Source organism: Poecilia reticulata, linkage group LG22, assembly GCF_000633615.1.
Source record: "Poecilia reticulata strain Guanapo linkage group LG22, Guppy_female_1.0+MT, whole genome shotgun sequence".
Lineage (NCBI taxonomy): Eukaryota > Metazoa > Chordata > Actinopteri > Cyprinodontiformes > Poeciliidae > Poecilia > Poecilia reticulata.
In genome coordinates this window covers 2,179,168-2,201,699 of record NC_024352.1, presented here as the reverse complement: position 1 = coordinate 2,201,699, position 22,532 = coordinate 2,179,168, and the positions used below count along the sequence as shown (strand labels likewise).

Genomic DNA, 22,532 nt, shown 5'->3' with positions numbered 1-22,532 from the left:
TAGTTGGCTCTCATGTGGCGCCATCTAGTGGCAGTGTAAAAATAAAGAAATAACTCATCCGTAAAAGCAGCAATTATTTCATGTCGGGAAACGATGAATTATTTCTGCTTTTGTAATAGTGAATTTTGAGAACAATGACGTGCAAAAATAGCCAAAAAATAAATAAATAAATACATTTACAAAGATGCCTAAAAATGAATGATTTTAAATTTCTACATTACCACAGTGACTTCCTGTAGATCTCCTGTTTGCCATGAAGCCACCAGGCAGACAAAGCATTTTGGAAACATATGCAGAAAGGAGCGCAGAGTCAGAAAAGTGATGCAGAGGGAGAGAGGAGGCAGATGGAAGTCACCGGCAGCTCAGTGTGAGCATCTTCATCTGCTGAATGATTTACCTGCAGGTTGTTTTTATCTTTTTACTGTTTTACTGTTGTTTTGTTGTTTACTAATGTAAATCCTGTGTTGTGTGAACCACTGAAACAATGTGGATCCTAACAGATTAAACGAAGAACACTAAAAAACTATATATATATATATATATATATATGTATATATATATATATATATATATAAAGGTCACATAAGACAGGACTGAGAATAATAGACAGGAATTTGTTACTGTTAAGGATACATCTTCATTTACAAGTTTTTCATTTACAGTAGAAATATTGTGTGATGTCTATTTGATTAAAGCTACACTTAAAACTTTCCATTCAGGACTTCTAGTTAGTAAATGAATGATGCGTCTGCATTTAAATACTCTTGGAAGCTCAATACAACATATTTTAATTACTCCTGTCTGCAATTACATCACTTTTAAGGAGTCAGAAATAAAATAATTGTAGTCATCTTTAGTCTGACTAATTGTTGGAGACGGTTTTATTGAAATTTTATGAAGAAACACTTTAAGAATCCTTGGGTTTAATTGAACGTTCTGACATTTAATGATGGACATGAACGGCTTTTATTCTTTTTTTCCAAACCCGCCTGATCTTTGCAGCCATGTGGGGAGTGGCTGCTGCTGTCGTCTGTCTGCAGTGGCTGATGGTTGAGGTGCAGGTCATCATTTGACCGTGAGTTAATGGAGAACACAACAGCAGTGGTGTTGGAATACTGTGACCAGGTGTTTCACTGGAAGTAGGTTCTCCCAAATGTTTAAGTATTTCATAATTCCATAAACTGATTTATGTAAAAAAAAGTAAAAAAAGTAAAAAAAAAAAAAAAAGAAAAGAAGCTTTTGTTTGCATTTTTGAATCAACAAACTGAACAGTTTCTTCACTTAAATGCCTCTCTCAGTGTTGCCCAAAAGTAATATTCAGGTTATTGATAGGTTTCTATGAATACTATTATTTGTAAAATATTCTTAGAAATTTCAATAAATTACATTAAATAAACAGCTGAGATAGTCGTGTTGTACCTGCAGGGGTTGATGACATCAATACTAACCTCTACACAACACACACACAAAATCAAACACTGTTATCTGAACTTTAGTAATAATGTGGCTATAGAACAACTCTAGACAATGAAAGTGCTTTAAGTTCAGTTCATTTACCATTCTGCTCTTTTCCTGAGGAGTTAGCAGGAATCCACTGGGCGTTGGAGGGTGGAAAGGAAGTGCAGGTGAGCTGACAGGAAGGAGGAAAAGGACTGCCGTGAAGAACCACTGAGTCATCCAGGAGAGGACATTGTTGGTAGTATTCCTGATGGTTGCTCTGATTTTTTTTATTTTTTATCGGTGACTTTGAATGGATGATGGAGTAAATAGAAAAAAAACACAGGTAGTTATTTGAGGGGAAAACATATTTAAAAAATAATCACAGAAGACTTGGAATAAACCTGAGGTAGCAGAGACTGAGAGGGTGCAGCAGGTGTAGTCTGATTGATTTAACCCCTAGAGGTGGAAGCTGCAGCTCAGTGGAAAGGAACATATCACACAGACAACAACAAACCCCAAACCAGGACAGTAAAGTCTGTTATCTTTAGTTATYATTGTCTGGTAGCAAAACATTTAGGCATGAAAAAAGCAAAAACAAAAGAAAAATGCAGGAGAACAAATACTCTGACAGCACTCCAATATTCAGGTTAGCAAAGATGTGACAGCACAGTTATGTAGCAATGGGGTGTTTTTGAGTGTCCTTATATAAAACATATACTAATGACCACAATTAACTTTGTCATCATTTTAATTTTGTAACATAAACAAATAAAATGAAGTTCAATATAATAAATTGCAGCGAATTTAAAAAACACACTGCAAAAAAACCCATTTAAAATAATCAATCATCATTCCACAAACACATTTTAAGAGTTATAAGCAGCATGTTGACATAGTTTATGATAGAGACATTGTGTTGTCTTTTTTAATGTGAAATGAAAGAGTTAACAGTAAATACTGTTATTTTCCAGTTGCAGAAAAACATCCATCAATCCTGTTGCCTGGGAAGAGGTGGGCATGAATAAGGGAGAGGGGTGGAGTACACTCTGGACGGTTTTGAGTCTCAGATATGAAAATGTTTTTATAATCATAAAAATAAGCATGACACTGAGCATTTCTTCAAACAGCAAATTAATTCACAGTTATGAATAAAGGCATTTCGAGAGTCATTGATCAGTTCACCAAACAAGGAGAAACATGAACCTTAAGAAGCTTCAGTTAACAGCAACTGGCAAAAAAAGAAAAACTGAAATGTAAACCAATTATTTACAGAGCAACTAGTGTTTAGGACTCCACTTGAAAACTCAAAGATCCATCCATCCATCCATCCATCCATCCATCCATCCATCCATCCATCCATCCATCCATCCATCCATCCATCCATCCATCCATCCATCCATCCATCNCATCCATCCATCCATCCATCCATCCATCCATCCATCCATCCATCCATCCATCCATCCATCCATCCATCCATCCATCCATCCATCCATCCATCCATTCATATCCTTATCCTTGCAGGGTTGTAGAGGTGGGGTTGGTGGACAGTGGTGGGAGGGTGGAGGGGTGAAGTCTGATAAGACCACCGACTGACATTTAAACAATCATCTGATGCAGCCACATGAACCCAGCAAATGAAGGGAGATTGATTGTTCTAACGCAATATTTTTGGTTACTCTTTAGCTGTGGAAATAATTACTATCAGTGGTAAACAAATGCCGTGTAAGATATAGACTAAATAAAATACTTTTTTACACTTAAAAATGTCAACCAGAAAGTGCAACTTTTGAAACCAGTTGCTGTGGTTTATTCAATCCATAAATAATTCTGAAATAAATTTCACAGAACTTAAAACAGTCCTGCCTATTGCAAACATGAACCACTTGGTCTCTAAACCAYGTTTCTGCCCTTATAGTAATGGACTCTCACCAAAATCATCTGTCCATTTTTTGATCTTGCTCTTTGATCTCAAACTGATTGAAACTGAGTGATTATCATTTTCAGCAGAGTGTTAACTCTGACATCAGAATAACACAAAGCTCTGGTCAGGAAACGTCTCTGGTTAAAAGCCCTCCCTTACAGTAACTTCACTCGTTTGTTCAATTTAATTTTTTCACACCAGCCACCAGAGGGCTCTGTCGATTTTCTCCAACAGACGACTGACGGMAAGTCTGTGCAAAACAGAGTCTGGTTGCCTTCTGGTCACAGGAGCAGTTGTGTAAATCTAATATTACATTATCTGCAGTGAACTCTGTTAACTGCACAAAGACGGCAGTGACGCAGTGATGTGCAGTCAGTGTAGACACTAACTTTTTCTTCAACCTCAAAGCAGCTTTACATTGTAGAAAAATCTGAAACAACATAACCTGGAGTTCAAGTCAGTTCAGAGCTCACAGTCACAGCTGATTTCTTCCTTTGCATCTAACGTAGTCTTATCATATAGATCTGTTGGAGTACAATAAGAGATGAATGGGAAGGCATCCTGTTACGCTGCTTTTAGACTGACTTCTATGGAGCCTGTGTAAGGTTAAAGTTCAAAAAGAGGCACTGCAGAAGAAAGCAGCTAAAGTCACTTTCTCTATTCTTAGATGAAAAAAGTGTGTTGTCCAGATGTCTGGAGAGGCAGACGAGGCAGCGCATCATGACATCATGTCATGTAAAACACTGAAAATGATCAAAGAAAATTGTCAACTTGATAGATATTAGAATTTATAAATAAACATTTTTATGGTCAAAATTGCTAAATTTACACATCACTGCGAGGCAGTGACGAGCCACGGTGGTGCTGTCACACACACCGACTGACCCAGGCTGGAGACAGCAGAGATTAAAGCTGCAGAATGTGACTTTTATAAAAAAATATATTTGTTTACGTAAACTGTTGAAACTCTCTATGGCTGCGTTCACACAGAAGCTTGAAGTGACTCAAATCCAATTTTTTTATTTTTTTTTTACTGTAGTGCGACCTGTACCTGGTCTTTTCATGACAGTCTGAACAACTCAGGTCGTTTTTTGTTTTAATGCGACCCAGGCCACTTGAATATGTGGTTCTAAATCTGATACGTATTCCCTCTTTTCATATGTGACCTGAGTCTGTACGGCAGGTCACATTCATCCCAGCTGGACGTCATTGATACTCGACAAACGTCACTATTCTGTATCCTGATAGCAGGAAGAAAAACAACAACCATGGTGGACCGTGATGAGGGTTAAGTTGTTAATCTGCTGCTCCAGTTAGATAACAACTTTAAAATGATAAGGTACGCTCCACCATTAGCATCCATGTTTACTTCAGCTAACGCTGACTACTTCTTTTTTTATGACAAAACTCTGAGCACGCTCACTACATACACGACCTTGCGCCCTCTACTGTTCATGCGGGACACTGTCAAATCATTTGTAGTTCACACAGGAGGTCACACACAAGTTACATAATATTTGGAAATGTGAACGACCACATAAAAGTACCCTGATTTAACAAGCAAATCAGATTGAGGGAGAACAACAGCCTCACAATTGGTTTTAGCTGTTTATCTTTAACTTGGCAACTGAAAAATATTCCTTTCGTTTTGTTGTCTCTTTGAACCATTAGAGTTGGACTTGCTGCTGTACATGCTGGATTAACTAGACTAGTCACACCTGTAATACTTTACATCAGGGCTTTTCAAAGTGCAGAGTAAACATCTATGAATGGAACATCAAGTATAGCAACAGAAAAAAAAAACAACAGAAATAATAGCAACAATGTAGTTGGTGGTGGTGGGAACTTGGAGGTTGTCGATTTGCCGTCTGACAGGCAACTAGCTCTGCCGTACTTTGAAAACCCTGATTAGCATATTGTTCAGGGAAGACAGAGATCTCCTGGATGAGTTGGMGGTTTGCTCTTGGAGGTGTTTTCTCTGTGCATATTGTCTCTCACTATAGTCCGCTGGAGTCACAAAGCCTTAGGGTGTTTTCACACCCGACAGTCTGGTAAACTTGATTGGGGACCAAAATTGCTGCATTTGTTCCATTTCCAGCTGGTGTGGTTTGCTTTCACACTGCACCGTGTCAAACCAACTAAACCCTTTGAAAAACCTGTTCAACTCCTCACCTATGGTGGCGCTACACCAAGAACGGCTGAAGGAAAACTTATGAGTACAACGTACTTGTTCAGGAAATGTAAACCACAATGGAGTGCCATCAGATTTCAATGTTTGTAGGATTTCTCTTTATCGCTAGACTAGAGTTTGTTTTGGTTGTCTTTACCCAGAATCCCATGTGCTAAAATCTGCTTCTTTGGACATTCACATGTGCATTCAAACCTCACCAGAGTTCACTGCAACTGATTCAAGACTTCGGTAGAGTTTGCTTTTTTGGTCTACATCAGTTTTATTTTGCATTCACACCTCCGCAAATGAACCAGACTTTCTAAACAAGACTGGAGTTTGATTAAAGTGGACTGGACAGGACCGGTGTGAACGCACCCTTAGAAATTGTTTTGGAACCCGGACTGAAAAAAAACAAAAAAACAATAAAAATGTTTGATCTGTTCTTGAATATGTTCAGATCATGACAGGATGGGTTGCAAAAAGAAAAAGCTCACAGAAACATTTAAGAGTGACAATAAACAGAAATCTGTAAGGGAGATTTTTTTTCAGTCCGATATGTTGAGAAGCTTGAGGTCATGCACTTACAATTTCTTATTCATTGCTCTGCCTTACGGTTAACAGAAAAGATATAAAAAAGGTATATCTGTAATAATTTTTATTTTGAATTTATCGGTACTCACACCTAATCATGAGACCTTCAATTCTAATGAGTTGCCTCCTTCAAAGGGTCACAGCCGATTGGAACCTGAACATTTTATGAGCCATGGGGGAAACCAGAAACAGAAGCATGCTAATGCTTCAGTTTATCATCTCTAATAAGACCAACATGTATGTTTTAGGAATGTAGGCAGAAGCAAAAATCCCGATATGAGAAAAGCTACAAGAAAGACATGCAAACTCCACACAGAAAGCCTCCAGTCAGTGTTTGACAGGAACAGGAACATTTAACTTGGAGGTGTCAGCGCACACTGCCGGTGTGCAGATTAGTAAACCTGCAGCTGTTTTCATAGAAAAGAAGCCGATTTGAATGAAATGAAATGTAATAACTGCTTGAAAAATATTTGTAAATGTTCAATACTGCTCCTCCAGAAAAAGTTCAGACTTCCTTCTTCTGGTTTGTGTTACTTTGCGACACTGTCCTCAGAGTTCACTGACCCTCTCACTGAGGGTCTCCAGCTCCTCCTCCTGCTCATGGTAGCGCTCCATCCCTGGATCAACGTCGTTCAGAGGACCATTCATGAAATTCGAGGGGTAATCAAGGCCGCTGAGCTGAGCGTGATGGAGCCAACGAAGGTCATCGCTCTCGTGGGTGATGTACCGCTCGTTCATTCGACCCTCTAAATTCCTCAGGTCCAGCCACATCTGATAATCCTAGACAGAGAGAAAAAAAAAAAAACACCTTAAGATTAAATGATTTGAAACTAATTTGATCTTTTGTCATAGTGCAATTAAAATAACAATGGGTGGAATAAAAATCTATATTTTTGTGTATTAGAGGAAATAGTAGTGAATGTGATGAGATGGAAAGATGAAGTATGCACTTTGATGAGTTTCGGTAAACATTCAGTGGGTAGAGACTGTTCACTGCTTTTTGATAATATCAGAGAGGAAGATGAGTTCATTTTATACAGATAAAGTTGTTCAGCTTAAAGTGTCATTTCCACACTTCTGTGAGTTAGAAATAAATATTTCAGAATATCWAAGGAAAAAAAACAACAATAAAGTCATAACTGACACATAACAGGCCTGCTGGACTATCTGGGATATTAATGGATGACCGTTTTGTGGTTTAAGTTAACAGCTAAGCGGCCGTTGTTGTTAGCTATGAGGTCTCAATTCAAGATGAGCTGACTCATTGGTCTTTTCTCCTTCAGTCAGAGCTTTCACTTTGTAGCTAAAATATGTGACTTTTATAAAAATATAAAAATATGTTTACATATTAAAACTGCCTCTGGGTGTTTTTCTTTGAATATGACATGAACTGTTTTCATGTAAAAGCTTAATGATCTGATTTTCTATAATATATCTAAAAAAATTACATCACATTATCAACTGCATACTTTTTAAAAACATCAAATAGAAATAAATAAATAAAGATAACACTAAATAATGCACAAACATTGCGGACAAGTGTAATTTGTATTTATATCACCAAAACACACACAATTAAACAATCCTCATCATGAAAATGAAAACAGACACACAAACTGTCCACTAGTTGATTATTCTTATTGTTCAGCATTATGCAGAGCAGCTCTTCTTCTGTGGTCATGAAAACTGGACATGTTATTAGAAAAATGTTTCATAAAAGCTTTGCTGTTTAGTTTAAACAGCACAACAGTGTGTTGTAAACTCAGTGTAGTACCAATTTATTTCACTGTACAGTTCAGCTATTGTCTTTAGAAGTTTTTAATTCAACAAGTTGAAACAATATAGCAAGTTACATATAATCAAACTCACCCATAAACACACAGTAACACCCAAACAAAAAACACAGAACAATAATAACCCCATCCATTTTTTTTGTTAAATGATCACTGTAAAAGTTTTGAAATGTGTTTCCTACCTGTAACCAGGGGTGACTGAGAGTTTTGTCCACACTGTACCTCTTCCTCATCTTCACCTGCAGGAGGTTGTTGATCAGGTCGATTGCTGCAAGGAGGGGAAGTAAGCAACAGAACCAAAGTAAAGATGGTGGTCAGTTTTTTGTCTCCATCTGGAGTGTTTTCCTTCGCTGTGTCAAATAAGAAGTTCATTTACAAAGGAAGACAAACAAGCTTCAGTCTTTATGATCCACAATTAGTAAATCCAGAGCAAGAGAACAATTGTTTGCACGTTTTCCAGTGATTGTAAAGTTTCTGTTTCAAATGCTTTGCTTTGCATTGAAACACTTTAGAAAGAAAATGAACAACTTAAATAATAATAGAGCGTACACAAGCAGGATTGACATCACTAACACCCTCCTCCTGACTCTGATTGGTTGTTTCTGACCAGGAGCAGTGTATTCCTGAAGATGACAGTAGAACCACAGGGAGGAGGAGGACCATGACATTTTTCATAAGTTATCTTTCTCTCATATACTATCATGACATATTAACAGTTTTAAAGTGTCTGAAATGATAAAACCACTGACATGATTTAAAAAGATCAATTACTGCACTTTCTTTCTGTGTACACAGGAGCTTTTAATAAACATTTCTCACAGAATACTATAAATGCAGAGTGTTGCTGTTTTTGTCTGTGGGAACTGGGTCAAACACCGGCGCCATGTTGTGACATAATCAGGGTAAGTCAAACCTTAAACAACTAAGGCTGAATACACAAGGAAGTTGTGAGGATTTCAGCACAGATTTGCAAAATGTATCTGCAGTTTGGAGGAAGAAGCTCAGATGGAGCAATGAAGAAGATGGATGTGCTTCTACTGAAGGACTGCAACACTGTTTAATGAGGCCTGTTGTTCAGGAAACAATGATGACTCCAACGTTTCTGTAGAGGAAGGATCCGGCGGTGGAGGTTTAGAGCTGAATATCTGTCGCCTCCAGATCACTGAATGCCAATATGTACAGAATTATTACTCTTCTTTAATTCTGATGTTTCTATATTTATGACAAGAAACTTTATGAAAGGGTCTTCTTCTTGAATTTGATGGTTAAATGATTTATTTTGTATTTTTACCAGGTATTTTACAATTGAAAGGTTGAGTTAATGTGTCAAAATGCTGAAACTAATACCCATAATGAAATCCTGACTTATTCAATAGGCTCTGCATGCAGGTAACTGACCTAAAATTTATTTCATTTAATTATACAAAAAGTTTAACATTCACCTTCTTTTATTTCCGTCTATAAGTTATACTGTTGTGTGGGCAGGAGTCTTTCTTTAACCTGATATTTGGACACACAGATCCATTTAATCTGGAGGAGCATTGCCTGCATTTACTTCTAAACAGCACCTTAAGTCACTCTGTCAGGATGAGGGGGAGGATGGAGAAGTGCTCGGGGTTTCTGGCTGAGGAGCGAGTGAGTCACTGATAAAACAGTCTCAGTGTCAACTTGACAACTTTAGTTAACAGACAGCGTGGACACATGTAGAGACATCGACATGAGTCACCGAGCCGCCCGGAGAGGCTGCAGCAGACTCTACAGACATGGTGAACAATAGCAGGGCGAGGCTGTAAAGAGTGTCCAAGAACATGACTGCAGTTTTTTTCTCTTTTGGTAGTCTGCTAGCATGTTGCTATAACAACTGGTGGGTTAAAGCTGAAGTATGAAACTTTTATCATTTTTTTATATACATTTGTTGAAACTGTCACTTTGTCATGACAGTATAATCTGTGAAAAAAATTGAGCTCCTCTGTTTGCTCCAAGTGCAGAAACAATCGATCAAAGACAGGAGGCAGGTTGTAGTGTTGCCAATCACCCTCTGTGTGGCGCTGCTCATCCCTCTCTCCTCTTTCCCTTCTTGCTCTCTGCTGCCCTGCAGCTAGCATAGCATGTTGTGAATGCTAAAGGCCAGTTAGCATAGCCTATGATGATAATAGATAAGCAGTTTTCTTGTGACGATGAGTTGTTTCTCCTACAATGCCACATTTAGAGTACATGAGGTGATTGACAGCGCTAAGGCCCTCCTCCTTGCTCTGATTGGTTGTTTTTGGTGGGCGTGGTTTGTTTCTTCAGACTGCTATAGCAGATCAGAGGTGAGGTGAAGGAGATTGATCTTTTCACAGATTATCTGTCTCATAACAACCCCTTACAATATGACAGTTTCAATAAACATGCATAAAATAAATTTTTGATAAAAGTTACATTCTTCAGCTTTTAGGTGTGATAACAAATACATCTAAAACAATTAAAATGTGATGAAAATCTTAAATATTTTCTGTGATTAAATCTCATACATTTTATAGATTTATTCATGATTTTTTTTCTCCCTGTCTGAAGTTAAAATCTGCCTAAATCAGAATTATTATTTCATACTTCTGATTTTCTCAGTTTTTATTCTGATGTTATGTCACCTTTCTTTCGGATCTGGCTCCAATGAGCTCAGGTTTTGTTTTCTTTTTTTTTTTTACTGAAAATTTTATGGAAAATAAACTGTGGTATGGTGAACCGTGTCTCTGTGTTGCCCTGCAACAGACCGGCGACCTGTCCAGGGTGACCCCGCCTCTCGCCCGGGACGTTAGCTGAAGATAGGCACCAGCAACCCTCCCGACCCCATTGAGGGACAAGAGTGTAAAGAAAATGGATGGATGGATGGATGGACGGTATGGTGAACCTGACATCCAGCCTAAACCACTACAGAGGTTCTGCAGGACCACATACCTTCCTGGGAGACTTTCTTCCACGGGTGTGGAGGGTACATAAAGGCAGCATTCTGGATTTGATCATTAATATCTTCATCTTCATTGAAAGGGAATGTCCCACTTAAACTGCAGATACACAATATAGTTACAATGCAAAATATTGCTATGATGAGAAACATTTTCTTTCTGTAGATATGCATGTTTCTGAACCCAAACATGAATTCGACCATTGATCACGTGTCATTTTTCTGACGCTTACCTGACGTAGATGATGACTCCCACCGACCACATGTCCAGAGAACGATTGTAGCCTTTGTTTCTCAGGACTTCAGGAGCAAGGTATGCTGGTGTGCCAACCACTGAGCGCCGGAAGGACTTCTCACCAATGATCCGAGCAAATCCAAAGTCACAAAGTTTTACCTGCAACAGCACAAATGAGAGGAGGGTGGTTTTACAAAACTGCTCAACTTAGAGTTGAGCACTGCTCAGCAATTCCCACTGCTCAGCAATTCCCTTCCCTGCTGGCGAGTGACTGGGCACAATCGGTATTTTCCAGTCTCTGTCCCAAATACAGTGGTATGACATGAAGCCTGGACTTCTGGACAAGCTTCCATATGCACATAAAGTATTTATTTAAGACTTTAACCCATCAAAATACAAACTTGAAAAACAGGTTGKTTTTCTGGCACTGACCTGGTTTAAGAAAAAATTCTTAGACTTTCAGAAATGTTTGCGGGACGTTATTCGGTGTAGGTATTGTGAAAGAAACATTCAGTTAAACGAGGGCAAGAAGCATTTCCTCTCAACATTTTACAATATATGCCTGTTTTCATGAGTCCTTTAAATAAGAAGGATTTCTTTCTCAGGAAACATAAAGACCAAAACTGAAGAGGTCTTCTGAAGCTAAAGAAGCTAAGAAAATAACTTAGAAATAAAAAATAATAATGCCAAATCACAACAAGAAGACACTTTGAATAAATAGCTATGCACCATCTCTAAACTTGCAAAACAAAGATGGTGGATTGGTGTTATTTATTGTTGTCTTCATGTATTTTCTATGTCATATTAAGACTGTAAAACTGTATTTAATTTAGCTAATTTAGTTAAGGTTAAAACAGCCCAACCATAATTTGTACTAATGTATGAACACAGATTACCTGAGGAAAAGAGTCTGCAGAAGCCAGAAGCACATTTTCAGGCTTCAGATCACAGTGGACGATGTTCTTGAAGTGGAGATGCCGCAGAGCCACCAGGATCTGATGAGGAAGCAGAACACAGAGAAAGAGCATCACAAGAACCAGCAGGAAGACTCTGAGGGAACTCCAGAACCAGAGCCATCTCAACCGGCTTTTCTGCCAGTGTTTGCTTTATTTTTGCATCAAATTCACAAAGCAGATTGTATCCATAAAATTCATAAATCCTGTCCACAGAGGCTTTAACTGTGAACATCTCCACTGCTTATATGTTGTGTGATGACAGACAAAAGGCTGACTTTCTAACATCTTTCTGTTCCAAATAAAGTCGATGGAGAAAACAATGTTAAATAACCTAATGTGAGACAGATTTCTGTAAAAAATAATCATTTTTATTCTTGGTCAGGATGATGTGGCTTTCAGACCAAATGTTGCCAAACCTCCCCCAGAAATCTGCAGGTTTACCTCTGGAGCTAAAAAGGAGGAGGACATTGTGACAGCACACAACGCAGACAGTAGAGTGGGCGTTGTGGAAAAGCTGTTTCCACACTGACTGTTTGCCTTTTGCTCTATCTGGAGCATTATCATACCTGCCTCTATTGGCTGTCAGCGTCAGCGCACCGCAGACAGATTTCAACACTTTCAACTTGTGCTAGCTCCACCTTGCTGCATGGACTGCCTGTAATAATACCGACTGGTTCAGAGCTCAGTGGAGTCAGTGCTGCTTTCAGCCCAAAGGCTCATAGCACATCCTCGGTCTGTTTGCGTTAGAAATACTCAAGAAATCCTCCTGTTGATTTGTGGATTTGCTAATACTGAAGTTGAAAAGACTGTTTTTATTTCATAAAGTTTAGTTAAGTAACTTCAAGCTCATGATTATGGGTAATGCTGATGATAGTATAGTATTACCTGTGTGACCAAGAACTTGGTGATTCTCTCCGGTAACCGACCTTTCTCACTGGACAGGATCATCTCAAGCATGTCTCCATGGAGCTTCTCCATCACCACAAACACTCGCTCCGGCGTCTCAAACATGCACTCTAAGTTGACCACGCCTGGGTGGTGCAAACTCTGATGAAAAAGAAGACAGATTAGATTCATCTCCACTTGGGCAATAACAATCATCAATGTTTCACCTTCAAATGAGAGTTTACACCAATAGTTTCTTCACCATACATGTATATACATGTTTATGAAACAGTAATAATGCATGATGGAATGGGAAAGTTCCCTGGGTTTATGGAGCTTGCACCAAACTTTCATAGGAATGTTTTGCTGGTTCCTTTTCATGGTGATGATTTATGGAGCATTAGTCTTGTCCTTATTGGCTGCTGATCCACAATGCTCTAAGTCTGAATTTGAAACAGGACTGACTATTCTGACTAACAGGCCATGATCCCATCATGCTCACACTGACCGGCAGCGCATAAAGCATGTTGACTAAACGTCTCTTTAGAGATGACAGGTGCCATGATCTATGGTAGGGCTGGTTTATAAAACAATATTGATCAACAGAAAATATGTCAGAATGTTGATTGAACTCAGATGTAGAACCACAGCATTCTGGGGCAGGTAGGCAGAGGAAAGGCTTTAATCGCTCAACCTCTCACTGCCAGCTAAAGGTTGGTGGCATCCACTAACTCATCCTTTGCTAAGCTAGCAAAACCTGCTGAGTAACATGAGCACTACCAGTTTCATGATGTGCCGCCATGCTTTAGCATGTTTAACTCCTCAGTGGTCTATGTGTATTCAAAGTGGACGTCCACCAGAAATGCAAAGGTAAGTTTCTAAGACTGTATATGCTCACTGACATGCAAGGAAAGCTACTCAGCAGGAAACTGCAGTCCCATTGAACTGTTTTGTAATGTGACAACAAGGTGTTAATGTTTAAAGTCAGCACAAACAGTATGACAAAGCATGACTGCCTCTGTCGGCGCAGCACCAACAGTTGTGTGGTGGTTGCCTTGGTGGAAACGGAGCTAGACACCCAACCAGCTCATCAAGCTTGCTAGTTCCCCTGCAGATTGTGGAAAATGAAGGAATATAGAATGAGAAATATAGGCAGTCGGGACACTCAGCTACGAAACCTCAGCCAGCAGTGGGCAGCGTGTGTGGAGTCTGTGGAGTTCAGATAATACAGACAGTTTAAGAGGAAAGTGTGAATAAAAGAGGAAAGTTCACCACCACCAGTTTGGCAGTATTTATAAAATACTTATATCATGATATGTTTTTCAGCCACATCACCCAGCCCTGCCGTATAGGTCCTGTGCCTGCTTCGTTTTACCCAAAAAGATCTTATCATGCAACTGCACCAAAAGATCCACACTCTCCACGTCAGTAAATGCTGCACCATGCTGTGGCCCTTCCCACATAGGTCATGGTAGGTTATTGAGTTCCAAGGAACTCGATAAAGCACATAAACTTGAATTTGCTGGTTGATGGAAGACCAATGAAAGTTTTAAATCTTAAGAGTGTGTTTTAATTGAGATATTTACCTGTCAAATAAAGGACCCAGCATTTTATTTACTATTGATAAAGTAAACAGGAGAATAAATTGGAGGAAAAAGATATGTTGGTGATTCATTTACTATTTTCCATTTATGCGTTATCTTCAGTTATTGCTGCCATCACCTTTATGTTATGCTCTTTTTTCTCTAAAGAAGTCCTGGACAGGTGTTGCTGTGTTTTAACCGAGTCTCCTTCCTTGACAAAGATTTTGAAGGAGCTACTTATTTATATGTAGCCAGACCGCTAATGATAATGAAGACAGATTTTGACCAGTTCCAGTGATTACCAAGGCAGATGTCAGTGCCAGGTCTGAACAGCCATCGTGTGTTTGTGAGGTTACCTGCAGGATGGCCACCTCATTGCGCAGTTGGCTCTCCTGCTTAGTAGGGAAACGAAGTTTATCAATTATTTTGATGGCAACATCTCGACCAGACTTCCGATGTTTACCTGTAACAAATATAACAATAACTTTTGTAAACAATTAAACAGAAATGAAGCACTTTCAGTTTTGTTGGCCAATACTAGGAGTGTAGAAATATAACATATAGAGAAGGTTAGAATGACACTAGGGGAGATTTTAGTTTTCGACCTTCAGTGATGCTCAGCAAGCAACTGACATGAGCTCTTTAACGAAACAACGGTTAAACAGTGTTTCACATCACTTTATTATCTTTTGAGAGGTGCTTGTCTCTTTTCCAATCAGAACCAAACTTTGTGGTTGAATGGAATATTTAAAAATTTAAATTGGCCAAGGGTATGAATAAATTTTACCTTCGATGTATAATAATAGTTTAAGGAAAATCCTCCCATATATCTCTAAAGGTGAGATAATGTTCAGTCATACACAACATAGCCTCTAGGGATTTCACTTTTACTTTCTACGGGTCAAACAGGTTCAGTTAGTTAGTCAACCAAAAACAACAACAAAAAAAAGAGTGTTTGTCAGATCATGGAAAGTACTTTGTTGGGTGAATTATTTCTCCTGTGTTTCACAAAGTATCATCAAATTTATAAATAATTTTTCTGTTACTAGGGAAACAACTGTTATCAAGGATAAAATCAGATTTCACTACATGAGTAGGTGGCATTAAACAGGGTAAGTTAGTCACCTGTCTAGCCTACAGACTGTAATAATAGCTAATTCATGCCAATAACCTGCCCACGTTAAGCACTGTGAACACCCAACATGGGCAACACTTAACACATGGATGAACAATTCATTTAGCATTTTATATGATAGCACTGTAAGACCCAGTGTTGTAATGTTACAAAATCCTTTTTTTTTTGTTTGTCACCCAGACTTAGATACTGAACCTTATTGTTCAGTYGTGGAAAGCTTATGGTATGAAATTTGGAATTAAATTCTCCAAATATGGTCACAACTCAAAAAACCTCGACTGAGCAAGATCTCTGAGATCTCTGTGAGTCACTGTACCAGATTAATCAAAAAGAAGTAAAACCTAATTTTCAATTTTAGAGTAATTATTACAATGTCAGTTGGTGCAAGCTTGAAAAATGGGGTATGTTTTATGTGTTGTAATATTACAGAGTTGGGACAGCATGGCAGTCCATGCTGCACTGAAAGTGCATAAAGTTAAGTGTGGTCTAAATAGATAAATTGTAACAGTACAAGTGCAATCATGTTCCCTACATTATGATGATAATCAGAGCTCAATGCCCAGTGACCAAACTTTGTTTTTACAATTTCAAACAATACATGAGAGGCCAGCAACACCCATTGGGCTTCCAAGTGTGGGTGAGAACTGGAATATCTGGCATCATGATGTGAACCATTGTAACATGTCTACCAATGATATTCATAATTCGCCTCGTGATAATCAATCAATGAGGCGAATTAAACATGCAGATGTTCAGTTGTTATTCAGACAATGACTATCAATAATTTATGCAAAATTCTGCCATATAATGCACCCAGTGTTGTGATATCACATTTTCAAAAAACATTAAAAACAACAAAAACTCTGAAAACATCATATTTTCTCCTCCAAATTAATTTAGATCTGACAGAAAATCCAACCTGACCCAACCTTGTGTCCAGTCCGATATAACCTGATTAACTGACTCTAATTAAACTTTTCAGTGAAGTAAACCTGACATATTATTGTAATCTGACAGTTTAACCTAAAGACCTCTGCTCTCTGTCCTGTTTTGAGCTAAACATCTTCCAGCTCCCTTTTGTCACTTGCTGTAATCGCAGGGTTAGTCAAGTGCAAATCTTCTGGGATGTGAGATTGTTAGGAGTGAAGCAGGGCAGAGCAGCGTTGCATGCAGTGCACTACACTTGTTACAGTATGGTTTTATTTTTTCTTTTCTTCTTTCTTTCTGTCTTTTTTTCACTGAAAGCTTCGCATTCATACAGACAGCTAACTTCCAAAAAAAAACTTATACAGTATGTCAAGTAAATTTTGGTATTTTTTAAGCAGTTGATTTTTAATATATTTAATCATTTAAAATGCTCTATTAATTTTACAAACAGTTAGCTGTAACAGAAGGAGATCCAAACAAATTTGATTAAGCTACTTCTTCGCAGTGTAAACAATTACTTGAAAAATACACCTTACATAATAACAGCAAGGGTTTGGATGAATGTGTAACTCACCTCCATAAACAATACCAAACTGTCCAGAGCCAAGAACTTCATCTGGAAAAATCTGATAAACTGAATTGATGTCCTGGAGAAAAACGTATGAATACAAGATCAGTAGCAGGTTGGACAGCAGCAAAGTGTTGATTAAACTTTCATTTCTCTAAACCAATTTAATCTACATCTGTACTGCAAAAGCCATAAAAAACATAAATGAGACAGATTTCAAAATTGGCAAATTTGTTAATATAACATTAACAGTAACTATCAATAACAACCAATAAGTATCAATAAGAATAAAGCAAAAAGACAAAAAAAGTAAATATAATTTGTCTAAAGAAACCATTGCGCTTATACATACGCAGATATAGAAAAACTAAAGAAATATGACAACATTAGTGAGTCCGGTGTCAATACTTCAAATCTTCCAGAACAATCTTAAATCGACAAAACTATGTATATACATGTGAAACTGGCAGAAAATCAATCAAACCAAAAACCAGAGTCACATGTTGTTTACCAGGTGGGGGTGTTGGAGAGGACAGGGTGGGGTCACTGGGGTTCCAGTGGTTTGGACGGTTACCATGGGATCCGTTTGTTTAATTGCTGCTAATCTGGCTTCAGTTCTAATTGCTCGTCCTCAGACATGGAGCTCAGTGTCAGTTCATTTGAACTGGTTGTTATATCACACATAATGCTATAATTACTGATCATTTAACAAAGATCCACCTAATTTTGTATTATATTTATGTTAAACCTATGAGAAAGCCTGACTGCAGAATACCGAACACTGCTCCCATGTTGGTACTTTGCTCCAGTCGTTCTGTACCGGCTGCTTTCATTTACTCATGTGTTTGGCAGATCATTTTGTAAACTGGTCACTGTTGCTTTGGTCCTACTGATGGAAGAATGRWCAGAATCTCAGACGCTATTTGCCTTTGCATCTGAGCACGGAGCAGAATGGCAGAAAGGATTTTAGATGTGTTCTGTGTATTGTGAGGAATCCATACTGTTTTGTGATATTAGGTCAGACCTCTGAGCTGCAATGACAACATCACCAAACTTGACTCAGATTTTAAGAAGTTCAACAATTTCACGTGTTAGCAAATTAAGAAAAAGTTGCTTCAAATAAAGAGAAATTCCTGGATTTAGGAATGAATCCAGGACTGGACTGGAGCCCGGAGACAGCGCTGTGCCTTACAGATGGTCACAACACAGCATCACAGATCAATATCAGCTTCGAGTCTGAAACTAGAAAATATTTCCTGCTTCTGCTGTCCGTAATCGCTGTCATTTCATCCCCYGTTCACAGAAAGCCTAATATCACACCTCAGGCAAAGACGACAGGAATACAATATTATAAACCTCGTCCTCCTCCTCATAGTTTGTGGTCTAATTACCATAGTCTCTATGGAAACCATGTAGCTGAGTGAGTAATCACAGTAATCTCCATTTGATGTGCTTGATACTTGCTCACCTTGGAGATGGTAAGGGTGCATGTCTGCATGGAAACATGACATGATGTTCTTGGCAGCTTGCAAGCTTTTTTCTTTTAATATACATTTCAGTTACATAAACCCATCCTGACACAACGGCAAAAATCTGAAAAGTGTCAGTGGAAGCAAAAAGCATAATTGATTCAAATCCATCAACTCTGTAACCTTGCAAATGCTTGTGTGTGTATGCGTCTGCGTGTGTGTGGGGGTTGGGGGTGTGTGTGCGTGTGTGTGTGTGCGCGTGTGTGCATGTGTGTGTGCGTGTGTGTGTGTGTGTGTGTGTGTGTGTGTGTGTGTGTGTGTGAGTCTTCTTACCACATTTTCCTGGATCTGACAGTTGGAGACTGAAATACTGATGGAAATTTCCTCTGTTGATCAGAAACAAAGATGATCAGAACAGAAATGGAGCCAAACTGTCACACTGACTCATTATTAAAGAAAATTCAGTTCTTAGTGCAACTTATCAGTCAAAAAGGGAAGAATGACCATGTAACTCATCCCTTAAACGTTAAAACTGTCATTTCTCATTTCCTCTGGCAGTGATCTGATGTTAAATCAATATTTTAATATATTTAAATCATACACCTGAAGCCTGTAGACGACTGTTTTAGTTCAACAAGCAACCTCGGTCTGACTCTTTGGAAGGATTAGTCATGAACAGTTTGACGTCACCGAAGCTTTAAATATCTCTGATGGGCTTTGAGTGGGCATTGTCAGTCTAAGGAGAGCAAAGACCCTGCAGAGGGATTCAGCTTGAACAAGAACAGTTGTATCCAAGTCATTTACCACGGAGATGATTTTCTATTTGTGCATATTCTTCAATGCTACAATATTTTACTTCAGATGCATTCACATGAAGAGTCCTTTGTTTACTCTGGTTTCAAAACAAATTATTTAGATTTTCAGTTTTTTAAAGCTAAATGTAAAAATGTAAAATCAAACTAATTTAAAATGACTTCAGGCCAGAAATCAGAACGTCCAAAAAATTTCCCAAAAATGTACAGTTTCTCTTCACTTTTACCTTTAAGTGACACAAATTGTGGCTGTCGTTTTAGTTTTCCCAAAAAACTCCACCTGATTATTTATTTTAAAAACCTAAGTAGTGAACAATACACGAATTTGCAGTGCAAACAACATATCTTCAATTCTCAAGTGATTAGTTTTCAGAAGCAATGTTTTTATCTAAATGTCTTTCTGTTCCCCTTTTAGAGACATCATGGCTAATACTTTAGCCCTTGTGTTTGTGAGTTTTCTTTCACACACAGCTCTGTTAAGGTCGCAGCAGCCTATAACTCAGGTTGTGGTTAGAGTGATACGACATACTGCAAACAAATCATCATCACAATATTAGTATTTACAGTCGGAATATTTCAWAGCTATTAGTTAAGTGTCAAAAATTCCTGCTTTTCTTGTCTTCAGTGTGTTCTACCAGTTGGACTGACTCTTAATGTTCTAAATACACTCAGCTGGTAACCATGATGGGGTTCAGAGTGCTGCAAGCAGCGTTGTTACTGATAAGAAATGTTGGGTTGAGGTGGTGAACGTGAACTTAACCTAGATGATATCAACAAAAGGAGCACTGTGCATTATGCACTGGCTTTTCTATCTGATTCAAATGTATTTGTTTTTCTTAGAGATATTTATGCATTGGTTTGTTTTTCTTACTTGTCCATATAATGAGGTTTAAGTGAATGTTGCATAGCGTGAGCTCTGCTGGACACACTGTCACTGTAGACTGACGGATTCTTAGCTGGTCAAAACGACCTTTTCAGAGTGATGATGAAAGACAACAACTGTTTCACTGATGTCAGTTCTTTGCTGTATTTTTTTCCATATCTTCAAAATCATGAAGAAACGATGAGGGTAAATTTAGAGTCTCACACCTGTTACTAAGTATCTTGGCTAGTTTTGTTACTGAAATAATGATTCACTGAAGGTATCCTGTCCTACGCTGTCCTTTATCTGAGATTGTGCAACAGTTAATATTTTACCTTAACAAGGACATGAGTCTTAAAGCTTTCAGCATTGGTTGTTTAACAAAGTTCATAATCATTTAGTCTTGTACATTTTTAATTCATAAAATACATGCAGGTGAGCTGGTTTTGTGTCGATCAGTGTCTTACTGTGCCCACTTCGGTGGGAATTGTGGCAAATTCCTGTGGAGACGGCTGGCATAAGAGCATGCTGGATGGCCATTTCCCACATCCGAGCCACATCCTGCCCAACTCCACTGACCTGAAACCAGTTTGTGGAAATGAAATAGTTTAAATTATTATTATTATTTTTTAATCTATCCATCTTCTTCCACTTAATCTGGGGTCAGGTCACGGGGGCAGCAGGTTAGCAGAGGCCCAGACTTCTCTCTCAACAGCTAATTGTCCAGCTCATCCAGGCGAATCTCATGCTGAGGCCAGCAGAGAAATGTTGTCTCTCCAGCATGTCCTGGGTCTCCCTCTGGATCTCCTCCCACTTGTGAGGAGAACTTGTGAACAAGACCATGGGACCCTTAAACTCCTCCACTTGGGGCAGGATCTCTTCCCCGAACCGGAGAAGGCACTCAACCCTTCGCTGTCTCAAGACCACGGCCTTAGATTTGGAGATCCTGATCATCACACATCTGCAAACGGCTCCAGTGAAAGCTGTGGATCATGGTGTGATGAAGCCACAGAACCACATCGTCTGTAAAAGGCGAATTCTGATGACGCTTGCAAACCAGTTGTTGTTAATAGAAATGCAGCTATTGCATTTGTCTTTTTCTATGAAGATTCTAAAGTGCTAATAACAACCAAATGACTTTCTACATAGAATTACTTTCAATTATTACTGAAACGCTGGGATTCATTGGCAGTAAACAACGCAGATTGTAACCAACACCAACCATGCTGGGATTGAGAAAATACATTTGCTTCTACGCAAAAGGATGAAGAAGGCAAGCTCATAATACAATCTACTCAAAGTTCTGCTCTGATGAATCATTTAAACACCAGTGTGGGTGGATTAGGCTCTCATGCACTGAAAGCCAATTTTACATCATTCCACGTCAAATAGAATTCAAATCAGTCTCTCACCAGGATGCTACTGCCAGTCATGGATGATTCGCCTCTCAACAGGTTCTCTCCAACATAGTAAACCAACATTGCTGTAGTGATTTCAAAACAGTGAGGGTTGGCTGCTTCTGGAAGCAGAGAGAAGTTCTGAGCTGGCTCCAGAGACAGGATTTCTGACAGTGGAATCTCCTGAAGACAGATAAGGAAATAAATGGAGCACAACTTGTGAAGATACAAATTCTTGACGGTGTATGGTTTCTCTTGAATTTGCATTTGGGAGGTGAGTAGAATTCAGAAAGGAGCTTCCATAATGTCTGGGTTTACTGAATCCCCTTACTCTGAATCTGTGTTCATTTTGTTAACGATGACGATACCTTTTCTAACGATGATAATTAGATTGAACTGAATTGTGACTAAAACTAAATTACATTTTAGGCAAAAGACTAAGAATATAACTAACTAAATAAAATGTGTTGTCAAAATTAACACTGCTCTGAATTGGAAAGAATAGTATCTGGTTGTACAACACTGACTTCAATGTGGTTTAAGAATTCTGAATATTTTTAAGTTCAGAGTGAGCATGAGGGCTATACAAATCCATCGTGGTGAAGCCTTGAGATCTTGAATCACCATGGCAACAACTGGAAAATAAAATCAAGCTATTTTACCCTGCTGCTACAAGATGTTCTCCTTCAAGCTTCTAAAGGACATAATAACATATTGAATAAAAGAGTAACATGGCAGCAGCAAGAATACTGCCTCACAATCCAATACTGAGTTGAAAGCATAATTATGTGACAAAGAGATTTCACTGAGATTATTAATTTCAGGTTTTATGTACCTTGTTTTT

The 22,532-nt window shown here is 38.5% G+C and overlaps 1 protein-coding gene across 2 annotated transcripts in view; it reads right to left on the bottom strand.

The window, feature by feature from the left end:
* Positions 1 to 5,480: 5,480 nt before the first annotated feature.
* prkd1 (protein kinase D1) overlaps positions 5,481 to 22,532 on the bottom strand; it is a 34,182-nt gene continuing 17,130 nt past the window's right edge. For both annotated transcript variants that reach the window (XM_008398674.2, XM_008398673.2), the window contains exons 11-21: positions 21,704 to 21,871; positions 20,759 to 20,870; positions 18,951 to 19,003; positions 17,155 to 17,227; positions 14,875 to 14,981; positions 12,936 to 13,097; positions 11,991 to 12,089; positions 11,093 to 11,253; positions 10,853 to 10,959; positions 8,098 to 8,183; positions 5,481 to 6,902 (exon numbers count right to left, since the gene is read on the bottom strand). In XM_008398674.2, the coding sequence (XP_008396896.1) occupies positions 6,672 to 6,902; positions 8,098 to 8,183; positions 10,853 to 10,959; positions 11,093 to 11,253; positions 11,991 to 12,089; positions 12,936 to 13,097; positions 14,875 to 14,981; positions 17,155 to 17,227; positions 18,951 to 19,003; positions 20,759 to 20,870; positions 21,704 to 21,871 (1,359 nt within the window). In that variant the 3' untranslated portion in view covers positions 5,481 to 6,671. The remainder of the gene's footprint in view (positions 6,903 to 8,097; positions 8,184 to 10,852; positions 10,960 to 11,092; positions 11,254 to 11,990; positions 12,090 to 12,935; positions 13,098 to 14,874; positions 14,982 to 17,154; positions 17,228 to 18,950; positions 19,004 to 20,758; positions 20,871 to 21,703; positions 21,872 to 22,532) is intronic.